At 35.0% G+C, this 23,259-nt stretch overlaps 1 protein-coding gene across 1 annotated transcript in view; it reads left to right on the top strand.

Annotated features, from left to right (window-relative positions):
* The window catches only part of SLC24A2 (solute carrier family 24 member 2), a 75,548-nt gene that overhangs the window by 23,749 nt on the left and 28,540 nt on the right, over window positions 1-23,259 (top strand). The window contains exons 3-6 of the mRNA XM_025163574.2: window positions 2,075-2,100; window positions 2,524-2,527; window positions 7,605-7,713; window positions 20,639-20,689. Coding sequence (XP_025019342.1) covers window positions 2,075-2,100; window positions 2,524-2,527; window positions 7,605-7,713; window positions 20,639-20,689 — 190 coding nt within the window. The remainder of the gene's footprint in view (window positions 1-2,074; window positions 2,101-2,523; window positions 2,528-7,604; window positions 7,714-20,638; window positions 20,690-23,259) is intronic.

The raw sequence follows: 23,259 nt of genomic DNA, 5'->3' as shown, positions 1-23,259 counted from the left end.
TTTAAGCTGAACCTGTTAAGGTCTTCATGCCTGGATAGGATGTTAGTGGTTTGGAAGATATTGGAAGTTCGGAACATCTGCACATTTTTCTAAAAAATAGATAGATAAGTTTCCTGTTCATCAAAGTGTTATTATCAAGAGAATGAAGAAAACTGTCCCGTAGCAAACTAAGAGATAAATTGAAACCTAAAAGTGAAATGTTCAGTTGTCAAGATTTCTGTAATCTAATCCCCTTCCCTTTTAATAAATCTGGCTAGATGTGAACTTCTTATTTTTGGATGTTTCCAGATCCAATGCCTTTTGGTGCTCCAAGACTACTATTATTTAAGCCACCTTGCAAAACACTGCAGTTTCCCCAGACATGGTTTTGAGAAAGATTTTGGAAGTGGCAGATCACCCATCACTTGTTCACCTTTAGAATGCTCAGGATTGAACACTGGGACTTGAATTTAGGGCTTTAGAATCTTATGTATGGAAACATGTATTTTTCCACAAAACTATGGAACCTTTAATAATTCATTTACTTTACTGTCCCCTACCATTTTAAAACATACTGTGGATGTTTTAAAATAAAGATGTTTTAAAATAAAGATATTTTATCATTTTAACTTTGGGCTTTTCTTGTGTTTGTTTGTTTTGTTTGTTTGTTACTAATATATTGCATAGTTTTTTGAGAATGTTTGTGATGTCTATTATTATGTTTATGTAATGGTTTTGGTATTGAGAGTATTTTTCAGTGTTTTGCTTCACTAAACCATATGCATAGGGTTGTCCTTCTTAGCTATTTCTGTGAAGGCAGTTGAATAAATCCTTGTGCCATATCACTAATGACTGAAGAAGCTGTGATTCTAAGAATGGAAGTAGAACACATTTTGTGCAAATATGCACTCAGCCCCTTAAGTGGGGTTAGAAATAGTTTTCTACAAATAATACTGTCTGTATTAGTTGTTTTCTTATCCCAAACATACATGCATGCATGTATATATATGTGTATATATATGCAGGTAAATTAGTGTGTGCACATATCCACAAACTGATGCGACTGTATTTCTGTATAGGACTAGTATTCTATGGACTGTAGCAATGAGAAGATTTTATAAAATGTTTAACAGGATTTTATTTTTCACTTTGGGCAAGTAAGAAGTTAGTATAAAGTGAGAGGGTTAGATTTTTTGTTAATCCTCAAAATAGGGAGCAGGTGGGTGGTTTGGGCTATGCAGCCTGTCTTAGAATAAGAAATTAGAGGTTTCATAGAGTATAAATTCTTAAAGCAAACTTGCAGCTCCAATAAACCCGGAATTCAATTAACTTGCAACTACAATTCAGCTAGTGGACACATGATGTTTCTGACAAACTGTCATTCTTAGCAATAGACTTGTTACAGGATAATACATTAAGCTCCTGTTTTGTTAATATGAAACAAAATTTGGCTTGCTTTGTGGAACATTAATGCTCTTAAGTGTTTGTCTTATCCTTAGTCCTGATTGCCATAGTTATTAATTAGATAATGGCTTTCGGATATTTAATTTAATATGTGTAAAAAGCAGAGGTATTTAATTTATCCAAAGTATAGCTTTTTACAGTGAAATGCTATTTCATTGAAGTGTTATTTGGTGATCTGTGTGAAAATAGAATAAGTGTGTGTTATAATACCAGAAAAAAGCACAGAAAGGTCTTTTGTGCAAGTGTTGCTTTCAAGTGAGATGTGTTCCTGGATTATTTTTATGACCCATTGTATTTGTTATTTAGGTGCTCCTTGAATAGGAATAAGAATAAAATTATACTAAATGACTTATTTTATTGAAGTGCTCTTCAACATCTTCATAAATGACCTAGATGAGGGGATTGAAGGGGCACTCATCAAATTTGTGGATGACACAAAGCTGGGGGGAATTGCTAACACTTTGGAAGATAGATTTAAGAGTCAGAAGGATCTTGACAGACTTAAGCATTGGGCCCTATCCAACAAGATGCAGTTCAGTGGAGAGAAAAGTAAGGTCCTGTACTTAGGCAGGAAAACCAGATGCACAGGTACAGGATAGGCAGTACCTGGCTCAACAGTAGTGCCTGTGAGAGGGATCTTGGAGAGGAACAGTTTCTGTGCTGACTGAGTCATTAGTGTGCTGCAGCTGCCAAAAAAAGCCAACACAGTCCTGGGCTGCCTCAACAGAGGGATAGTATCAAGATCAAGGGAAGTGAAAGTACTATATTTGGAATACTGTGTCCAGTTCTGGTCACCACAATGCAAAAAAGATGCTGAGGTCCTAGAAAGAGTGCAGAGAAGAGCAACAAAGATGGTAAGGGTCTGGAGGCTAAATCTTATGAAGAACAGCTAAAGGAACTAGGTATGTTTAGCTTAACAAAGAGAAGACATGATAGCAGTCTTCCAATACTTGAAGGGCTGCCACAGGGAAGAGTGCGTTGATTTATTCTCCATGGTACCTGTGGGTAGGACAAGAAGCAATGGGTGGAAGCTCATGAGAGGAAGATCCAACCTGGAAATAAGGAGGAATTTCCTGACAGAACTGTTAAGCAGTGGAATAGCTTGCTTTCTGGAGTTGTGGATGCTCCATCACTGGAGGTTTTCAAGAAAAGATTGGACAACCATTTATCTGAGATGGTATGAGGACTCCTGCCTTGGGCAGGGGGTTGGACTGTAAGACCTCCAAAGTCCCTTCAACCCTATGATCCTATGAAAACTTGGCAGGCCAGATAATATATGGGGGCAAATCTTTTGCAGAAGATAAGTCACTCCCCCAAGGTTTCCCCTCCTGCCATCTTCTGTTGAAGGGCAACTTTTTGTGATTGATTCCAGACTCTAAACTGAGAAGGATCCTCCTGTCCTTTCTCTTGTCCTAGTTTTTTTGTCCCTTTACAGAGAAACCTATTGTATGCTATGATGATTACTAGTCCCTGCCCTCATAGGCTCTGCCTCTTGAAAAATCCTGTGTTTGAAAGCAGAACTATTTATGTACAATTCTCAGTAATCAGTTCAGCTTCTGAAGAAATGCTCTTCTTTGGGAACACTGAAATGAAAGGCCTTTTGTCCTCTGAAATTAGAGTATTTCTCAAGAAAGAGGTCGCTTATCACAGATAAGATTAGAAATAAATTATGCTGTTTCAAGCAGAAAGCAATAAAAAAGACAGTATCTCTCACCTCTTTTAGAGGTCAGTTGTGGGAATAGATAAGAATTTGGGAAAGGGTCTCATGCACAGTCTTGAAGCTGGATTGGCTGTTGTTTTATCTCACATTAGCCTCTAAGGACTGCTAAGGCCTATACTGCTCCTTATTGCTCCCTTGGGCTTTTAATGTAAAAATCTGAATCTTGTTGGTCAAATTTTCAAGACATTTGTTATAATTCATTCAAGCCATTCTACTGATTAAAGACTTACTCTTAGGTCCTTAATTTTTCTTTATTTTGTCAGGAAATAAGTGATCCACATATACTGTATTCTGATACATTTTTTTAGAATATATGCTAGCATATTCTGCAGTTGCAAGTAATATATTAAGTAACCCTTTAACCCGCATTAGCATTAACCTACATAGTAATATTATGCTGTCTTAACAATTTACTATTTATTGATTTACTATTCTTTTTAGATTCTTCCCCACTATCAAATTACATGGTTTGATAATGTGGGGAAAACCAGATACTGTTATATGTGTTTTGTTCTTAAAATATGTAGGTAAAATAGTTAAAACTAGTTTATATATAAATCTGTCATTTCATCACATGATGGCATTTAGTTAATGACTGTTCCTTAATATATGGGAAAAAAATTAATTTGTTTCATGAACTGCCACCACATACAGGGGTTCCTGTCAGTTTCAGTGAAAGAACTCTATGAAATAGTTTACTTATTACAGATTTTTTGCACAGTTTGGCATACAGCACGAATTGTTTGCATTGCAAATTTTCTGGCAATCTGGGGATCTCAGTAACAAAAAGTCAGCTCATGCTCATGGATGCTTGTTCAAAATATTTTTTACCACTACAAAATAGGGGGAAAATGCTACAGTGTAGGATATTTTTAAATGAAAGAAGGCAAGAGATAGAAACATTTGTTTTCAACCTTCTCTGCAGTAAAATGTGTATCTATAGCTCATTTGCTATAGGTACAATTATTTGTAGCATTAATTAGAGAAATGGGTTTAAAGAAGTAGATTAAAAATTTGGACAGGTATTGAACAAAAACATCATTGTACTAAGTGGCTTCATCTCATGTAATGAATGTTGTGAGCAATGCTAGTTAAAGGCTATGATGCACTTCATTGATATAATAGATATAGAGGCAATATAAATCAATACAGTAGCTGCCTATATAATTATAGTTATACTTCTAGGAATTAAAATCCATTCTGGGATTCTATTTTTATTTTATTTATACTTCAACAGAAAATGAATATATTTGCATAAGGTCTTTAATTTTTTTTCCTGATCTTGCCAGTTTAAGACAAACATTCACATCTTATTTTCTGTGGATCAAGGTTATCTGGTCCTCAATCCTTGGTTGATTTGCTTTCAAAATAATATCTGTGTCCCCTTATCTTATGTAAAAGAATCTGGCACAAATTAGGTTTCCTGGGCTCCACAGTTTAAGGAGCCAGGGATAAATGGTATAACCATTAAGCCACCATTTAGTTAAAAAAAAAAAATACAAGTCAGCCAAGTAGCAACTAAACAGTCCTTGGTTTTGAGCCAATAAAAGTTGGTGGGAAGTTTGCTGGTTTGGCCTCAGAACTGAAGATTCTGTTGCATAATGGAAGTTTATTTTCTATGGAAATGAAAATGTTGAAAATACTGAAAATGTTATTAATTGCTTATTTCTGATAGTTTCTTTTTTCCTCAACATATTTTGACTTCAGATTTTCTACTTTCCTGTCACATCTATGTTCAGTTCCCACTCCTATCTTTAGGTCTGTAGTATTGTATTATATATTTGCACTTAATGCAAATTGCTTTTACAATTTTATGTTTTAAAAAAGGAAAATGGGGGAGAGACAGAAAGAAGGCAAAAGAGAAAAATATAGAAAAGACAAAAGGAGGAAAAATATATAATAGGAAAACACAGGGAAGAACAGAAATATAGAAAGATAGTTGGAGTATATGTATTGTAATAGTTTCTAAGAATGAGTATAAGGCTATCAGATCTGGACTGCAAAGCTCCAAATGACCACTAGATGGGAGCAAAGTTGGAATATTGTAAACTTCATAGCCCTAGTTTGTTTGATTTTGCAGGGGGAGGGGAGGGGGATATGCATTGTACAAGGACAGATGGATCAGATGGTTTCCATGCCAAAACAGGGCAAGAAATCATATTAAACTTGGTGTGGAGAATCAATTTCATTGAAGAATTAATGTACTCATTCAATTGCATTGCCTCCAAAGGAAGATATATAATTAGACAATTACTGACATCTTTTGGGTTCAGAAAGGATTTCAGTAAGAGAAACTGGACAAAACAACTTTCTTCAGAGCAGCTAAGACCACTGCCTACTATGGTGAAACAATAATTATTTCCTTTGGACACTCAGTCAATTTCAGCAAATTGTATTTAACCAAAATGTCTAAGGGACAGGTACAAAGATAGTTAACCAAAACTTCCCTAGCATCTTGTTTACATCCTAAAACTGCAGTAGTTGAAAGTAACTAATGCAACTAGACAATACTACTCAGTATTACTATAGAATGTGCCATAATAATGGTGGAAGGATGATTTTATCTTCAGAAACATGTTACAGCAAATGTCTGTGGATTCTAATGAGGTAGATATGTGTGTGTGTGTGGGCAGAAAGAGGGCAACAGAAAACAAATGATGACATACGTGATGGCATAATTATGCAAATGCCACTGCTTATGTACTTGCATTAGACATCATTAATGAATATACAATTGTAGCATTTGTGTGATGATCTCATCATGGGTATAAAACATCATTTTGACTTTAACTCTATTTGTTACAGACACTATTGATTGTAATGTAGCCTTTATTAGGTCAAATTAGATCTGGAAAAGTTAGCTTCTCTTTCTTTAATTATATAAATTAATAAAACAGCCTGATAAATAGAATCTGAATCCACAACTAAAGCAACTTAGTAGTTGGAGCAGTAGTTGGAGCAGTGTTTTTTCTTTTAAGAAGTAGGGAAGCAAGCTTCCTATGACTGCAACTTTTTTATTAGTGAATAAGTTCAATTTGTGGTAGAAATAATCTGGGAAATTATTTGCAGGAAGAAACAGGAGAGACCCCAGCCACTCAGTACTTTTTCTTGCAAATATTTTCCCAGATTGTTTTTTGTCTATCAATTTATACAGTTACATTCATGTTATCTCAGTAAATATGTCCTTTTGAATATATGTAAGTGACAAAATAATATGTATTCCCTCACTCCAGATTCATGTGGATAAGGAACATTGCTGCTAGGGAACATTACTGATGATAAAGAAACTCTTCTGTGTATCATATAGTCATAAATGTAGTTCTGGAGGATTTAGGGCTAGGGTTAATAATATGCCAAGAATGTAATTACTTTCAAGGCTGCTTCACATACTGTGTGTTTAGGTGTATATCTGGCTTTTAAAGTGTAAGGGATATATAAGCTTAGAAATGTTTATAAGTACTGTACATTTATCAGAAAACTAGGATTGACTATTAGGATTGAATAATTTTGTGACTGGGGATGGAGAAAGATTGAGACACTGTTCTTCATGAGTGTCCCTGATTTATTAGGATCAGATCTGGGCCTCTCCTGAATTTTGAACAATCTTAAATGAACCATTTTAGCCATGTTCCTCCCCTCTGGAGCATTCCATGCTTCCTCTTCCCCCAAATACAGTTTGGCAGATGCTTGGTGTCCCATGGAATGCTCCTGAGTTTGACTCAGGATTTATATCCTTAAAGGTGCTGTGAACATATGTGACATTCCTCCTTCCCTGTGTTTAGCCAGATGCTGTATTTCTCACTCTGTGTTCCAGAAGAAAATGGCACAGAAGTACAGTGGTTTGCACAGAGTTGATCACTGTAGGCTTAGTGGTGGAAAAGACAGTTGTAGTCTCTCAAAAAACTGTATAACCAATCATAGAGCATATTGTTCTACAAGCTCAGTTCAGTGGCTCTCATTATGTTTATTGTCAAAGTGGTTCTTAGCAGCTTTAGATATGTTTATGCTTATTTATAGTAGTGACTGTGGCCTAATAGAAACATTACCATTGCACTTAACAATAAACTTCAGTAAATCAGGAGAAAATAGAAACATTATGATAAAAGCCTGATCTTCTGTGGTCCAATTTGGTTCTCATATTGTTCTTCTGACAGTATAAGAATTATCAAATTATTTTTACTGTGGTCTGGGAATGGCCCATTTTTCACTAGCTGCATCCATATTTCAGTTTTATTTTTAATATGTATGCACAAGGCTGGCATTGGGCAGTGCTGAATACAATCCACAGACTGAAGCATTATATCATGCTGCAAAGTATTAAGACTGTCTAAATATTATTTAATTGTAATTGTGTTCCTTTGTCTTGAAATGTGAAGATATGTATTGGTGTAACTGTGCTGAAAAGTGCTCAGAAATCTTTTATTCTTTTTTCTTCGTTTAGATTAAACCACGTCTCCAAAGGGGTGGAAGTTCTGCATCTCTTCACAATAGTCTAATGAGGAACAGCATTTTCCAACTTATGATTCATACACTTGATCCATTGGCTGAAGGTATACTTTAATTTGTTAGTTTGATTTTTTATGTTGTTCACTCACTCTAAAGTTAATGCTTGTTAAAACTGTCTGCATATATTTCTCTATTTTCTGTGGGCACAGCTCTTAAATATGTGCTTTCTGATTATTTCAGTCAAGTTGTGTACATGTAAAATCCTACTATGACTAAATATTTCTAAATGCCTGCTTTAAGATAGAAGCCTTACTGAGATTATTTCTCTACCTTCAGCTAAGATTAGATTAGATTAAATTAAATTAAATTAAATTAAATTAAATTGATAAATAACATGGTCATAGTTATGAGTATGTATTTGCATATATGTGCATGTTCTATTATGGCTTTTATTTTCAGCATTTAAATATGTCTTCTGAAAGTATGCTTGTATTTGCAAGGCCTGAATATTTCAGTTTTAAAACACTCTCAAATGGAGATCCTTTAATTTTATTCCCCATAATTTTATTAATATTCAGTGTAAAAAGTGCTAATCTTCCATTCTTCTACATGTATTGGTTTGCAAGTATTATTAAAAATGGTGGGAGAGTATTTTATATTTATACCATTGCTCTAAAATGCAGCATGATGCACATTGGCTTTGACCGTGCTAATATTAGTCTCTCTTGAATCTGAATTTTGGCTTTTAAAAAATTTAAAGTGGAATCAGGAATGATTGAATCATATTTACCGTCTTAAAAAAACCCACAAGGTTTATAATTGCCACTGGTATATTCTTATTTTCCTTTTTGAAGCATACCAGTGCATCTGATCTACTGTATCTATGGTAAACCACACAGAGTGCATGCATTTTTTTTAATGGGGCAATCTTGAAGGAAGCATACTTCAACTCCTATGTTATAATAATGCATTTAGATGGAAATTCCAGAAACCCATTGTCAGGATTAATGCTAAACTAGTTTTACTTGGAAGGTATTGATCCATAGCTAGTTACTTAATCTAAGTTTGATGTTGTTCCTGCCTTTTAAATGCTTTTTTGAAAGGAAAAAAAAAAGCTGCATAGAGAGGAAAAGAAAACAAAAGTAAGAGGGGGCACACAAAGAAACAGTAAGTTAAATTAAATTAAATTAAATTAAATTAAATTAAATTAAATTAAATGTGCATATATGCCCTAATTTTTTTTAAAATAAATTCTGTTCTTGAAATACCTGGACCAACAAATCTTCTAGACTTGCATACAAAATTTTATCCAGTCTTAAGAGTGTATATATTATTACCAAATTCATGAATAGCAAACACTGTTAACTTTGCTATATGCAATATACAGGTAGGAGATGAGATTCTGGAATGGAGGATTGATAATTTCATGAGCCCTAGTATCTTTTTCTTCTTTTTTAACCCTCCTCCCAAAATCACTAATTGACATTGATTGCATTATTTTCAGGCTGGCATTATTGGGCATAATCCCTGCGTATACACTAAGCATAATCCCTGAGTTTGTTCCATACACCAAGGGAGCTTGGTAGTGCTGTGCTATCAATTTGAAGAAGCAGGTGATAAATCTCCCATGGAAGATAAATGCCATCTCCTAAGAGAAGCTTCTTTCCAAATGATGGTTAAGCCAATCTTCCGGTCTCACCTCTTCCTATGTAGAAGCTACATTAAATAGAATACCACTCAAGTCCCAAGTAGCAGTTTGTTACATATAGTCTTTTATAGTATCACAGATGCTAATTGATTTATTCTGCTTTCTGAAAAAAACTCTTATAGCGTGCATAGATAAATTGATCTAATAACAACAGTGATATTCGCCTGGCAAGAATATACACAAAGGACACAAAAAGTGTTCTGCATCAATTTGTAATTAATAGTTTGTATCAATTTAAAATTAGTATTCCACTGCTACTTCATTCATTGTTTATTTTGCCATTAACAGAGGATTAAAAAAAATTGATAGAACTATTTGATTTTCCCATCTAGTCATTTATCTGCTGGGCAATATTATACTATTCTAATTCAATGACAACATATTCATAGCAGGGAAAATTTATATTTTTGTAAATACTTGTATAGGAATTAAGAATGTTCAAAATGTTTCACTTTGTTCTGTACAAAAAGTACAGCAGCATTCCTCTTCCAGAATACAGATGCTGGGTGGGAGTCTGATAAATAATGGCCGTGTTCAAATATTTATGGCATATTTTGATTTATTGTAATAAACAGCTTACTAGCTAGTAGGAAAGAATGGCTTATACTGACATTCAAATCCACAATCCCTATTTGTTATTATCTTGGCTATTGCTGGCTTTCATTTCTGCTTGGAAACAATGACCTAGGATCCAGGATTCAAACATCATGGCTATTGCAATTCCCATTGATTTTTGTGGGCCCACTATTTATGCTGACTGTTCTGATTTAAGCCATTATGCTTCATTCGTAAAGAACATTTTTTTCAGAATATTATCAGTTTAAGTCCTATTTAGGTTTATTGAGGAAGCTTTTTATTGAAAATATTGAGCTAGCAAAAGTTATTCTTGTAGAAAAGATTATATAGGATGAAAATTCTCAATGACAGCAAATGCAGATGCAATGATGGATGTTACACTGATAGATTATTTTAGTTATTTATTTATCTATCAGATTTATGAGGCCACCTATCTATCCAATGAAAACTCTGAGCAGCAGACAAAAAATAGAAGATATCAACAACCATAAAGTATAAAAAACCCAATTCAAGGCATTTTCATTAAAAATCTCAAAAGACACCCACCCCAGAGCCCCAGTAACTAACAGCCTGGCCCAAAAGCCTAGGGGAAGAGCCAGGTCTTCACGGCCTTCCAAAAAGCTGGTAGGGTTGGGGCCATTGGTATTGAGGTGTCCTCTTGAAATACATTTGGACTTTGTTTGCAAAAAGTACTGATCGCCAATTTTCTTCCTCCTCCATCAATAATCATTTATAAATAATAGGTATTTATCAATAATATAAATAAATGGTATACAAATGGACATATGGGTTATGTCATATTGAGTTTAAAAAATTGTATAAAATACTTTCTTGATCTCACTTTGGAAAAAGGTAGGTCTACGGCAGGAAGAAAAAGAGTAATTGTAGCAAAATATTTCTTAATGTATTTGTAAGTTGATTTCTTTAGGAGGAAATTCTTTCAGCTCAGCTCTTATCAACAACACAGGAGAACTGGAATATTTATTTTTTTATTTACGGTCACAATTAGTGCTTATATTTCAACATTTTAAGGTGTATGGTATTTTTAAAATAGACCTTACATATTTAATTTTAAATCAAATGGGATAATATTTACAGGGTGTCATTAATGCCTTTATTGGGGGGAGGGAGAGAGTGGGAAAAATAGCTTTTCTCTACAAAAAGGAATTGCTGTCTCTAACTGTAGGCATCAGCTATTGCCTTTAAATTTCCAGTTGAAGCATATGAAAAATCAGTTGTGGCTTCTCTAACTAATTTAAATCTACTTCCCATAACTTAAGTTAATTACTTCTTTAGGATATCTTCTGAAAAGTTACTACCTTATCTTTTATTTATTTTTATTATTAAGAAGATTTCTATCCCATTTTTTCCTCAAGCATTGCTTCCAGATTAAAAACAAAACAGATAAATACAGTATATCAAATAAATCAGGAGTATGCAGAAAACAAACTGGGATTTAAGGTTACCTTCCCAGTGATTCAGAGTATTCCATAAAGATTCCAACTTTCCATTTGTTTAAAGTGGCAGGAATAGAACTATTCTCTCCCATTATGCTACAGAAAAGGAGCTGCGTTGAATGTTTGTGGTTATGTGAACAGGATTAGTCTGGATTTTTGTATGGAAAGTCTTTGAGTTCTAAAGTATTCATAACGAGTTTTTGGATACACAGTCCTTTTGTCTTTCATCCATATGTCCTTTGTTTCTTTTTCTGGCTGTCGGATCTTAGAGTTCAAGTAAGAAACACAGTAAATTTTGCAAGCCAGAAGTCTGTCTACCATGGATTTAAAAGCAACAGTGTGTAACAGGAATCTGCCTGGGTCAGCTTTTAAATGAATAAATAAATCAGGAAAAAGAAAAGTGCCATAGGAATCTCTGCTACCTTTCTAAAACACGATCAAATCTCTTTTGAAGGAAATTTTCCATTCCATCATCAAGCTGTTTTTATCGCTCCATCAAGGGATGGAACCTGGAGCAGGGTTAGATGATAAACCTAGTGCTTAGGAAAAAAGGGTCCTTTAAATTGGGCTTATGAATTCAGAGGTTCTAGGAAATACTGTGTGTTGTACACAGAAACAAACTGGATGCCGGTGAAAATTTTAAAAGTGTTTTAATGTAAAATGTTTTGAAATGTAAACATCAGAAGCCACTGGCTGTTGCATTTTGTATTACATGGGTTTTCTGAGCAGCTTATGCAGTCAACATCACATAGAGTGTTATGGTAGCCTACATATGGTCAAGTAATGAATAGTAGTAGCAGGTCTGTGTGATTTTAGAAAGGGCACAGCTCACATATAGAGGTTGGAAGCAAGAATACTCCCAGACTGCAAAACTAATCATGTTTTTGCTTTGCGTGCCCTAATTATTTTCCAGAAAGACAAAGGACCCTCATTCTCATAAATATATAATGTTGTGCATCAATATGTAGTAATAGTAATATAATTAGTGAGTCTGTCATTGGACCATTCAAAGTATAGTTTTCACCCAAATATATAAGTGTGTGTGTGCGTGCATGTGCGCACACGCAAAAGAAACCATGTTTTAAAAATTACAAAACTGACACAGACTTCTTAACACATTTCAAAAAGAGAAATCATGTTCATGCTCAGTTTCCATAATTCCTCTAAACGGAATACACCTGCTTTACTAGTATGGAGAACATAATAATTGAAAAGGAGGAAATTCCATGTTTGTCATGTCTAGGGTTACCAGATATCTGAACAGGCAAAGGAGGACATGGACAACTGGAAAAGGGGACAAATTGTGTGTGGGGGGGGGGAGAGGACACACTAACTGTTTAATATTTGTATTTATATTCAATGGAGACAAAGGGATTACAAGTGAGTAAACAGGCACACAATGGGGAATATACATTGAGAGGGATGTGCTAGTGCTGGCTGTTTGCCTAGCATGCTCACTGCAAGCCACCAGCCAATTAGGAAGCAAAGCCTTCAGTGTGTAACTGATTAAGGTCTTGTCAATTTCAGGCAGTTAGTGCAAGCCAGGGTACTAACCAACTAATTAAGATCACAGAATGGAGATTGTTAACTTGAGGTTAGCACTTATTAGGGACTTGCTCTGGAGAAAAGCTGCTCAGAAAGAGATAGATATTCAAAAAGCTGGACAATATTGGATGTTAAGGCTATGTCTACTGGACAGAGGACCTGAGGACAAAAAGGAGGACATATCCTCATTATGCCTGAGGTCTTGTACCCCTGGTCATGTCAGCAACTGAATTCTAATTCCTTGAAGAATTAGAGAAGAAATAGAGTGTAAACCGGTGCTCTTTTATCCCCATGGGGGATTGTTCTGTGGCTACTGCATTCATAGTGTTTGGATTAAATGTATTGTTTTTACACAATATTAGTGCACATTTTCATTTGCACGGCAATGTAATGTCATTTTTTTTATTACAAGATCCTATAACATATTAATAAATTATATTTTGATCAACATCTTATTCCATGTGCATAGATAAATAGAATCCTTGCTTGCATCCTTTTATGTTAAGACAAAATAATTCTATGAAAATAGCATCTTGTTGATTTATATTTCATAATAATTTATATGAACCATTTTTATTTTTCTGATTAGTCTATCTCCCCTCCTTTCTCATTTCTTCTACCTTTGAATATTGTAATTGTTAATTAATTTTCAATTTATGTAGAACTAATACTGAATTCACAGGAATATTGAATGCCATGAATGTGGAATGATATTTAGTAAACATCCCTACTTATAAGGATTCAACATCCTGAGACTTAAAAAAAAACAAACCTTGTGAAGTGGCTTTTTAACAGTTCATAAACTGCAATGGAGCATATTAGAAAGAAGTGTCTACTTTAAGTTGCAGCCCCAAAGTGTCTATTAATTACCATGTACATGATAAAATAATTTGAATGAAACTTTATGTTGGAAATCTGTATTGCTAATCATATAGCAGTATTCCACTGAGCAAAAGGCTGAACGTGTTTCATATGTGCATTAGAAATATTTATCAAGATACATAATATATTATAAAATCTGCTTGCTCCATTCTGTTTATGTAGAATTTAACTACAATGGGATGAATCAAGGACATTGCTTGATAGAGTTCTCATGGTGTTTGATAAAGGGTGATATGACAATTTTTACCAATTTCTTCCTTCCCACAGTAGTCATGAAAGATGCTGTAATGGGGGAGTTGATGTTGGGCACCACAAGGGGAAGAAGGAATTGGCAGCAACAGCTTCCTATCCACATTATCTAATGAATCTGCCTCTCTGGGAATTCTGGCATTTTCTATTCACAGGGCAGCTAGCAAATTTGGATCCAATCCAGTAGCTGTTCTTGCATAGTCTAAGAGGTGGATATATATCTGTGGTATCAGAATTTTAAATGAAATATACAGATTATTTCAAGATAGTATAATCTTTTTAGTTTTAAATTAATAGCATGGATGTATATCATTCAGCTCATTAGCAGTACTGAGGAATTATGTTCATATTGCTTTAATGCTTATTCTCTGTTTTTTATGTTTGTTCATCTGAATTCTATTTTGGAATTCTATTTGTGTCCCTTCTATTAATGGAATAAAATGTTTACAAAATAATGCTAGTTATCTGATATCCTTTCTCTTAAATATTAGATGTGATTCTATGGTTTGGGGCATATAATCTTATGTCCTTTTTTGTCTTTTTAGAATCATCTTGGATTTCAGTTACTGTATTTTATCCCACTTTTGATTTATTATACTCATTTTAGTCTTTCCAGATAGTGTTTATCTTCTACTAAATGCTTAATTTATTCTATTTCTTTTAATAATTGCAACATTCTTTTTCACAGAAATTTATATTTAGCCATCTTAGATTTATCTGATATTTTCCTCATCTACCACCTTTCTTTTATATCATGGATAAACAACTTTTAAACCAAGCTGTCTTTCTAGAATTAAGATTACATCTTTATCTCAGGTTGCTGCCATTTCAACTCAGCAAGAAGTGAGAAGAGATATTGTGAGGTACTTTGTAAGAGAGAACCATATGTCATGAAATACCCAGTTCCATCTCTGTTGTGAATACTGTGCTGATGTCATTAACAAATGTGTTACTATACTATAGTATGTGACTCCCAAAGTTGGACACATAATATTTTGAATCATATAATAGATTCTGATAAAAACTTGACCAACAGTTCAAATCTATTCATTAATTTGTACTCATTCATTTTTTTTAACACAGCACCCATTTTGGCTAGCATCTAGTTAACACTAAGATTAGTCGTTAGGATGTTAGGACAGGATTGTACTTTGTGGGTTAACTGTTTCAGTCATTTTAATGAGAAAAGGGAAAGTGTCATTTTTAAGTGATAGAGAAAATGAAAAAGAAAAGGTGAGCCTGCCCAAATGTATGACATCTTCATGATAGCTTAGGATTACAGGGAGGGGCAGCTTTTCTACCTCTTTAGCATCTATAGTCTCTTGTCACCAAGCAAAGCAGCATCACAAATGGAACTGTTCTCTTTGCTCAGCAAGTTGGTAGACTGTCCAAAACAAATCAAAGCACATTGTCTGACATTTTACTCCTCCTTCCATCTAAAAACTCTAGTGCAAGGGATGAAAGAGATGCAGGAAGACAAGGAATAAAATACAGTATGTAGAAGGGGAGCAGAGGAGAGGGCTTCCTACAAGGATCCTCAATATTGAACACATTAAGTGAGGAAGAAGCTCCTTCATAGCCACAGTGAGCCAAGAAACAATCAGAAAGTGAAATGAGGGAGAAGGATTTTCAGAAGGTACAGATTAAGAAGGACAGCTGTCTGATGAGGAAAATGGAGACATCTCACAAGTATAGATGATCCAGAAAGTGTTCAGGTGATATTTATATAACATATTAATCAAGGAATTGACAAGAGCTTGTAGATACCAAGGGGCAACTACTAATATCACTAAAAGGACCAGGGGGTGCCAATATTCTTCCTGCTGTGTCTAAGCCAGATATACATTGCCTCTTCCCATCTGATCTCCCTCCCCCGCCCCTCTCATAGGAAGAGGCAATGTCATATATATATTGCTAATATCATCAAAGGAGTGATCTTTGTTTGACACATTTTATCTTCTTTTCCCAGAACACACAGAAGGAATAGCTATCCGGGATCAATAACCCTGTCACAGGCCTTGTCTCTAATCAAAGGCAGATGGACTTTCAGTCCAAATGGAGTCCAAAGTGGATAGTTCAATAAGACAGATACATAAGGCAGTGTCACTGGCTATCAGGGAAAATGCCATAATTATCAATGGCTGCCAGTTTTAGCCTGAGAACTACTCAAAACAGTTCCAATCAAAGTAAAATGCTTAACATACAATATCAAGAATCTCAGATCAGTGGAACTAATGGTGGATAAAGTTCTAAATGCTCTACAGCCAGAACTGTGCCTGCCAAGATAGCAGTGCAAGCACTGGGAACTAGATTACCATTTTAGAGCTGGATTTCATGAATATATACAGAGCACCTCAGTCAAAATCCTGTGATGATCCCATGGCCACTTCAGCAAGGACAATTATGCAAGTAGACATAGAACTCTATTGTCCCTAACTCACAGTTCAGCAGGTTATCATGGGTGATGGATCAAAAGCTACTATTGACAGGTCCAGGAGGATAATCAGGAATACATTCACCTTGTTTCTCCCCTGTCACAAAGGTCATCCATTAGGTTTCCAAGACCATTTCATTACTCAATTTGAGTCAGAAGCTAGTTGGAAAAGGATGAAGATATACTTCCTTCAAGTGCTCCTAGAGCTGCTTAGCATGAGAAACACATTCAGAAATGGCTATATTTGCAACTGAGAGATAGTTATAACCACTGAATATAGTTTAATAACTCATGGATCAACTGGAATAACTCTGCTAAATTATCAGAATTCCATTCAATCAAATGTACCACATGGGTATGTAAACTTGTCAGGCAGTGGGCTTTACAAGCCTTAGAAATCAGACTAATTCTTTAAAATGTAATTTTGACTATGAAATTCTGCCTATGGTTACTGTAGTCTTTTTAAATTAAAAAGAGAAAACAGAAATAAAGAAATAGAATTATAGAGAGTGAGAATGAATAAGTACATGAATCAGCTATTGATACCAAATCATTATTGAGAGAAAATCACAAGTGATTATGAGGAAAATTTCTCTGTAGAATTATTTAATAATGGGGATCAGATACAGTCTTTCACTGAAGCACAAGTTGTTTATTGTGGTACCAAAGGCAGCAGAGGCCAACCTAAAGAGGGGCAGAGCTGCAACCCTATTATATAGACTTATGAAAATTACAGTATACACTGATCAGTTCAGCAGAACAATTTATTGGGTATTCGATCTTAATTGGATTGAACATGCATGATTATTAGGTAAGGTTAATGAGAGTGGCAGTATATAGACAATAGCTCATTGAGTTAGACAAAGGCTGTGTTCTCTGAATTAAGTTACTATTGATGTGTTACTTTCTCTAGGTCCAATCTTCAAGAGGCCTTGCTTCCCAGCACTGTTTATTTTTATGTATTTAACTTTTTTATTTATATGATTTATGTAGCCACCCATCTCACACAAGTGACTCTGTATGGCTTACAAGGATTAAAAAAACAGAAACCCACAATATACAGTCAGGTCCAGAAATATTGGGACATCGACACAATTCTAACATCTTTGGCTCTATACACCACCACAATGGATTTGGAATGAAACAAACACAATGTGCGTTAGCTGCAGACTGTCAGCTTTAATTTGAGGGTATGTACATCCAACTCAGGTGAACGGTGTAGGAATTACAACAGTTTGCATATGTGCCTCCCACTTGTTAAGGGACCAAAAGTAATGGGACAATTGGCTTCTCAGCTGTTCCATGGCCAGGTGCGTGATATCCCCTCAGTACCCCAATTACAATGTGCAGATAAAAGGCCCAGAGTTCATTTCAAGTGTGCTATTTGCATTTGGAATCTGTTGCTGTCAACCCTCAAGATGAGATCCAAAGAGCTGTCACTATCAGTGAAGCAAGCCATCATTAGGCTGAAGAAACAAAACAAACCCATCAGAGAGATAGCAAGAACATTAGGCGTGGCCAAAACAACTGTTTGGAACATTCTTAAAAAGAAGGAACGCACCGGTGAGCTCAAGAACACCAAAAGACCCGGGAGACAACGGAAAACAACTGTGGTGGATGACCGAAGAATTCGTTCCCTGGTGAAGAAAACACCCTTCACAACAGTTGGCCAGATCAAGAACACTCTCCAGGAGGTGGTGTATGTGTGTCAAAGTCAACAATCAAAAGAAGACTTCACCAGAGTGAATACAGAGGGTTCACCACAAGATGTAAACCATTGGTGAGCCTCAAAAACAGGAAGGCCAGATTAGAGTTTGCCAAACGACATCTAAAAAAGCCTTCACAGTTCTGGAACAACATCCTATGGACAGATGAGACCAAGATCAACTTGTACCAGAGTGATGGGAAGAGAAGAGTATGGAGAAGGAAAGGAACTGCTCATGATCCTAAGCATACCACCTCATCAGTGAAGCGTGGTGGTGGTAGTGTCATGGCATGGGCATGTATGGCTGCCAATGGAACTGGTTCTCTTGTATTTATTGATGATGTGACTGCTGACAAAAGCAGCAGGATGAATTCTGCAGTGTTTCGGGCAATATTATCTGCTCAAATTCAGCCAAATGCTGCAGAACTCATTGGACGGCGCTTCACAGTACAGATGGACAATGACCCAAAGCATACTGCAAAAGCAACCAAAGAGTGTTTGAAGGGACAGAAGTGGAATGTTATGCAATGGCCAAGTCAATCACCTGACCTGAATCCCATTGAGCATGCATTTCACTTGCTGAAGACAAAACTGAAGGGAAAATGCCCCAAGAACAAGCAGGAACTGAAGACAGTTGCAGTAGAGGCCTGGCAGAGCATCACCAGGGATGAAACCCAGCATCTGGTGATGTCTATGCGTTCCAGACTTCAGGCTGTGATTGACTGCAATGGATTTGCAACCAAGTATTAAAAAGGGAAAGTTTGATTTATGATTATTATTCTGTCCCATTACTTTTGGTCCCTTAACAAGTGGGAGGCACATATGCAAACTGTTGTAATTCCTACACCGTTCACCTGAGTTGGATGTACATACCCTCAAATTAAAGCTGACAGTCTGCAGTTAACGCACATTGTGTTTGTTTCATTCCAAATCCATTGTGGTGGTGTATAGAGCCAAAAATGTTAGAATTGTGTCGATGTCCCAATATTTCTGGACCTGACTGTATAACCTCCAACATCCAATGATAAATAATAACACCACTCATAGAAAAAAAAAGCACATCTACAACAGCATTGCTCATCTACCCACCTGACCCAAATGCCTGGGGAAGCAATTCAGGTCTTCAGTGCCTTAAACAGGCTAACAGGATTAGGGCCATCCAAATCTCTGGGGGAATGCTGTTTCATCGGGCAGGCACTGGCACTGAGAAGGCACAGCAAGGTGGTACTGTTTAATAGAAGGGACCTGGAGCATGCCTTCTGTACTAGATCTGGTAGGGTGAAACAATGGGAACCTGTCTCTTAGTGCCTTAATCAACATTTCTTTTTGTCTAAATGTTTATAACTGATCTGACAGTTTATTTTCCTCTGGGAAAGTAAATTTGAGCAAGAGGTAATTTACTTGACTCTCCTGATGCCATTGTTCTACTAGATCTTACAAGTATTAACAAAACAGGAAGAAGGTGAGGCTGAGGGAGTTAGATAATATGACCCTACATTTGCTTATGAAAAGAATCCTTTTCTTTATGGACATCCAAATTATGATATGGAAACATATTATTTTCCAACTATTTAACCAGTATTTATGAGAATTCTGTTCTATTATAAAATGTAGTATATGATATTATATTAATTAAATGTACTTTATGTATATCCTTTCCTATCCTTTTCTGTTTATTCCATTTTTCTTATCGTTTAATGTCTTAATTGATCTTCAATCATTCTGTCATAAATCATTGTGGTTTAAAAACCATTAAGACTAATTGTTCCCACTTATCAAAAAATCATATAATTTGGATAAAGAAAAATGTTTTTTTTTCCCTGATATGACAAAAAGGTAGAGAATTGCTAACATTTTATATTTCTTAAATGATATTCTAATGAATACAAGTTTCATAAGTGGACATTTGTAGATCTTGACTTTGCCTAGGGCTAATTATAGAAAAATACTAAATTGTAGTATGTTAAAAAAAATCCTAGAATATAAGTTTATACATTAATTCAGTAATGTGAGTGCCATTTCTCTGTGGCTTCTCATGTCTCTCTGAAAAGATAGCTTTTTGGCCCAGAAACCTTTAAGTGGTATATCATTGCATGCATCTACATTTAAATCCAGATTTTACTGAAGAGATAGGGCCATCTTTACAGAGATAAAATCTATCACTTTTTTGTTAAACTTAACTATATGAGAAAATAAAAATTGCACTGTAGGACTGAAAAAAAAAAGTTTATTCTGCTTGCATGTACAGTTGTGTTTAAAGCAGTTGACACAACATGCTTATTATAAAACAATATTTAATTATTTTAAAAATTCACATGAAAAACAATTATTTGTGATTTCAACAACTTGAAATTTAACTACTCTGTAGAAAAGTTACTGCTATGAAGTTGATTAAGAATGTATGAAAGCATGTCAATTATTTTGAATGTCTACGAGTTCCTTATCTCTGTTGTCTTTTACTGTAATGTTGTAGAGCTTGGATCATATGGAAAGCTAAAATATTATGACACAATGACTGAAGAAGGTAAGAAATATTTTAGATATTTTGTGTCAGCCTTTTTATTCTTTTTTTTAATCACAAAAGACTATCATGGTTACTTTTTTCTTTCAGTTCCTCTCTGCATGAGTTTAGTGGCATAACGTGATGTGTTACCATTTTAACATTTTTAACCCTTAATATTTTTAACTAACTTGCATTTTTAATTTTATTTTCATACAGCGTATTCACTCAACATGATATTACTAAGAGCAGTCATATAATATTGATAAACATTCTATAAATAAGTACATATTTTAAAACCTGCATTCTTCAAATAAATGTACCTACATTTATTAATATTAAGATTTAGGAAAATTGCTCATCATGCTTATTGTTTCTTATATTAAAAAGTTGGAAATTGATCTTTTCAGTTTCAAATATATATATTTGTAAATATTAGTGGTTTTTGCCAAATTTCCTGTAAATTAATTATATGTCATCTATGTATTAGATAATGTGTATTAAATTTCATGTGTTTAGGAAAGCACATGAGCAGTGCATAAACAGGTTGAGCTCCTGCATTTTCTGGCTTTCTATAGTAGAGGCATAAGAATTGAACATCAGAAGAATCAATATATAAAGGTCATCACTGAGATTTTAAAAAATTAAAAACACTAAATATCAGTAGTACTAGGCATTGTAATCATGTCACTAAAGTAGACATATGTTCAAAATAAGTCTTGAATTCTGGAAGCCAGTCTTACTGTAGAACTGTGTAGCTATATTTGGAGAAGTGAAGATGCACTTAACAGCGCGCATGACGAAGTGATGAAAAGTACACCAGAAATACTTTCAATCCTTTCTGTATTGAACATCAAGCTCAATTTGAACTTCAAGAAGAATATTTTCCTTTATTTTACCTTTATATATTTTTAAAATGCATAAATACTAAATGCTGAATTGCCATTTGTGGCTCAGAAAATAAATCTTCATAGAATGAAAGGAAAACATTTGAGTGGGGTATGTTACTGCCTAAACACATCTATATTTTAGGAGAATAGTTTTGTGAAATCATGTGAAAGAGAAAGAAACTGAGGAGCATCAGACATATATTTGAGTTTGTACTTAGTCTTTCTGTTTTCCTAAGCCCAACCTTGTTCGAATTGCAGAGGCAGCAGAAAGGGAGAAGCAGCTTTTAAAACCTAGATGACTCCAGTTTTAATTCAGTTGTATTTCTTTGTAGCAGATCCACTCAGCTTTGATGGTGTTTATGTAGCGTCACTGCTTATCAAGGGGTCTGGGACCTTTTCAGGTGGAGGAGCAGTCATGTGATTTTGTACAATGTCCCAGGCATCGGAATGTAAAAATAAAATGAAGCGTCGTAGAGTGTAGATGTATTGTCAAGTACAGTTTCAGATCTGCTCCGAGGAACCTAACTGCATAGCTAGCAACATGTCAGCATATAGTCACTGTCTCACATGGGATTACCCAGAAGTAATTTACCAGTAACATTTAAAATTATTTTTAAAAGAAGCTGTAAAAGATAGTTCTTGCATTCTTGCAAAACAATATCATATTTCTCTGACATGTAAGAGGTATTGAAGAGAGATGAATGTTGCTGTTCTCCTATCTACCCCATCATTGAATTAAGAACAGAATTTCACTTGGACATTTTTTTTATTTTTTGGTAATTTTAAGGAAGTAGAAGGAAGATGGCAGATATACAGAAGAAATAGAGCAGGGGAGAGAGAGAGAATTGCTTAATCTTTTCTCCACCTTCCAATTTCTCTTTGCTGTCCCTATCATTTTTGTCCCTGCTGTTCAAACAGCCCTGATCTTGTTAGAACTCTGATTTCTTTTCAAATCATGTAAATCTTTCATCTATTAACCAAATAAGTATGCTTGTTTATGAATGTGATGTGGACTTCAATTCTTTTCTTTTTTAAGTGAACGCATGGCCCTTTAGCTGAAAAAGTATTCCTTCTCTCATATAATGATATGTGCTTTGGTGCTGCATAGGTTTAAAACAGGAAATGAGAGAGTCAGTGCTACAGAATATTTTCTTCTTTGAGAGAGCAAGGACCGCAACCTCTCTGAAACGTTTGTATTTAACTGTTGTTCTTTTATATCCCTGGAGGGGCAAATGCCAAAATATGCATTCCAGCTTCATCACACACACTTGCATATTCGCATCAGTCATATTTGCATGATGATGTCATCACACGTATGTTGCCATTTTGGTATCATTATAGTTTGCTGCAAATGTCTCAGCTATTTTTAGAGCATATTCCTCCTTGGTAATATATAATCTATCAAAACTATCACTATCAATATGTAAAGTATTTTAAAGAACAAATTAAGATAATATACTTAAACCTAGTCTATGAATAACTGATAAAATTGTAGGCTCCTCTTGTTTCTTCCTCCAATTTTTCAGAAGAACACTTGTTATATTTGACAAAACTACGAGTAAATATTTCTATCAATATTTCACTTTCCTAACAAAATCCATTGCTGTGGAGAACACTGGACTGCTTGATACTTGTGCTACTCAAATGTTAGCTGGGCTGATAGCTATTTGAGCAAACAATGGCTGAATCAGATGAAGGAAGCAT

Source organism: Python bivittatus, unplaced genomic scaffold (assembly GCF_059951505.1).
Source record: "Python bivittatus isolate LINGU-HERP-01145 unplaced genomic scaffold, Pbiv_v1 ctg000850_np1212, whole genome shotgun sequence".
NCBI lineage: Eukaryota > Metazoa > Chordata > Lepidosauria > Squamata > Pythonidae > Python > Python bivittatus.
The sequence above is the reverse complement of the archived record's forward strand: the minus strand, read 5'-3'. Positions and strand labels throughout refer to the sequence as shown.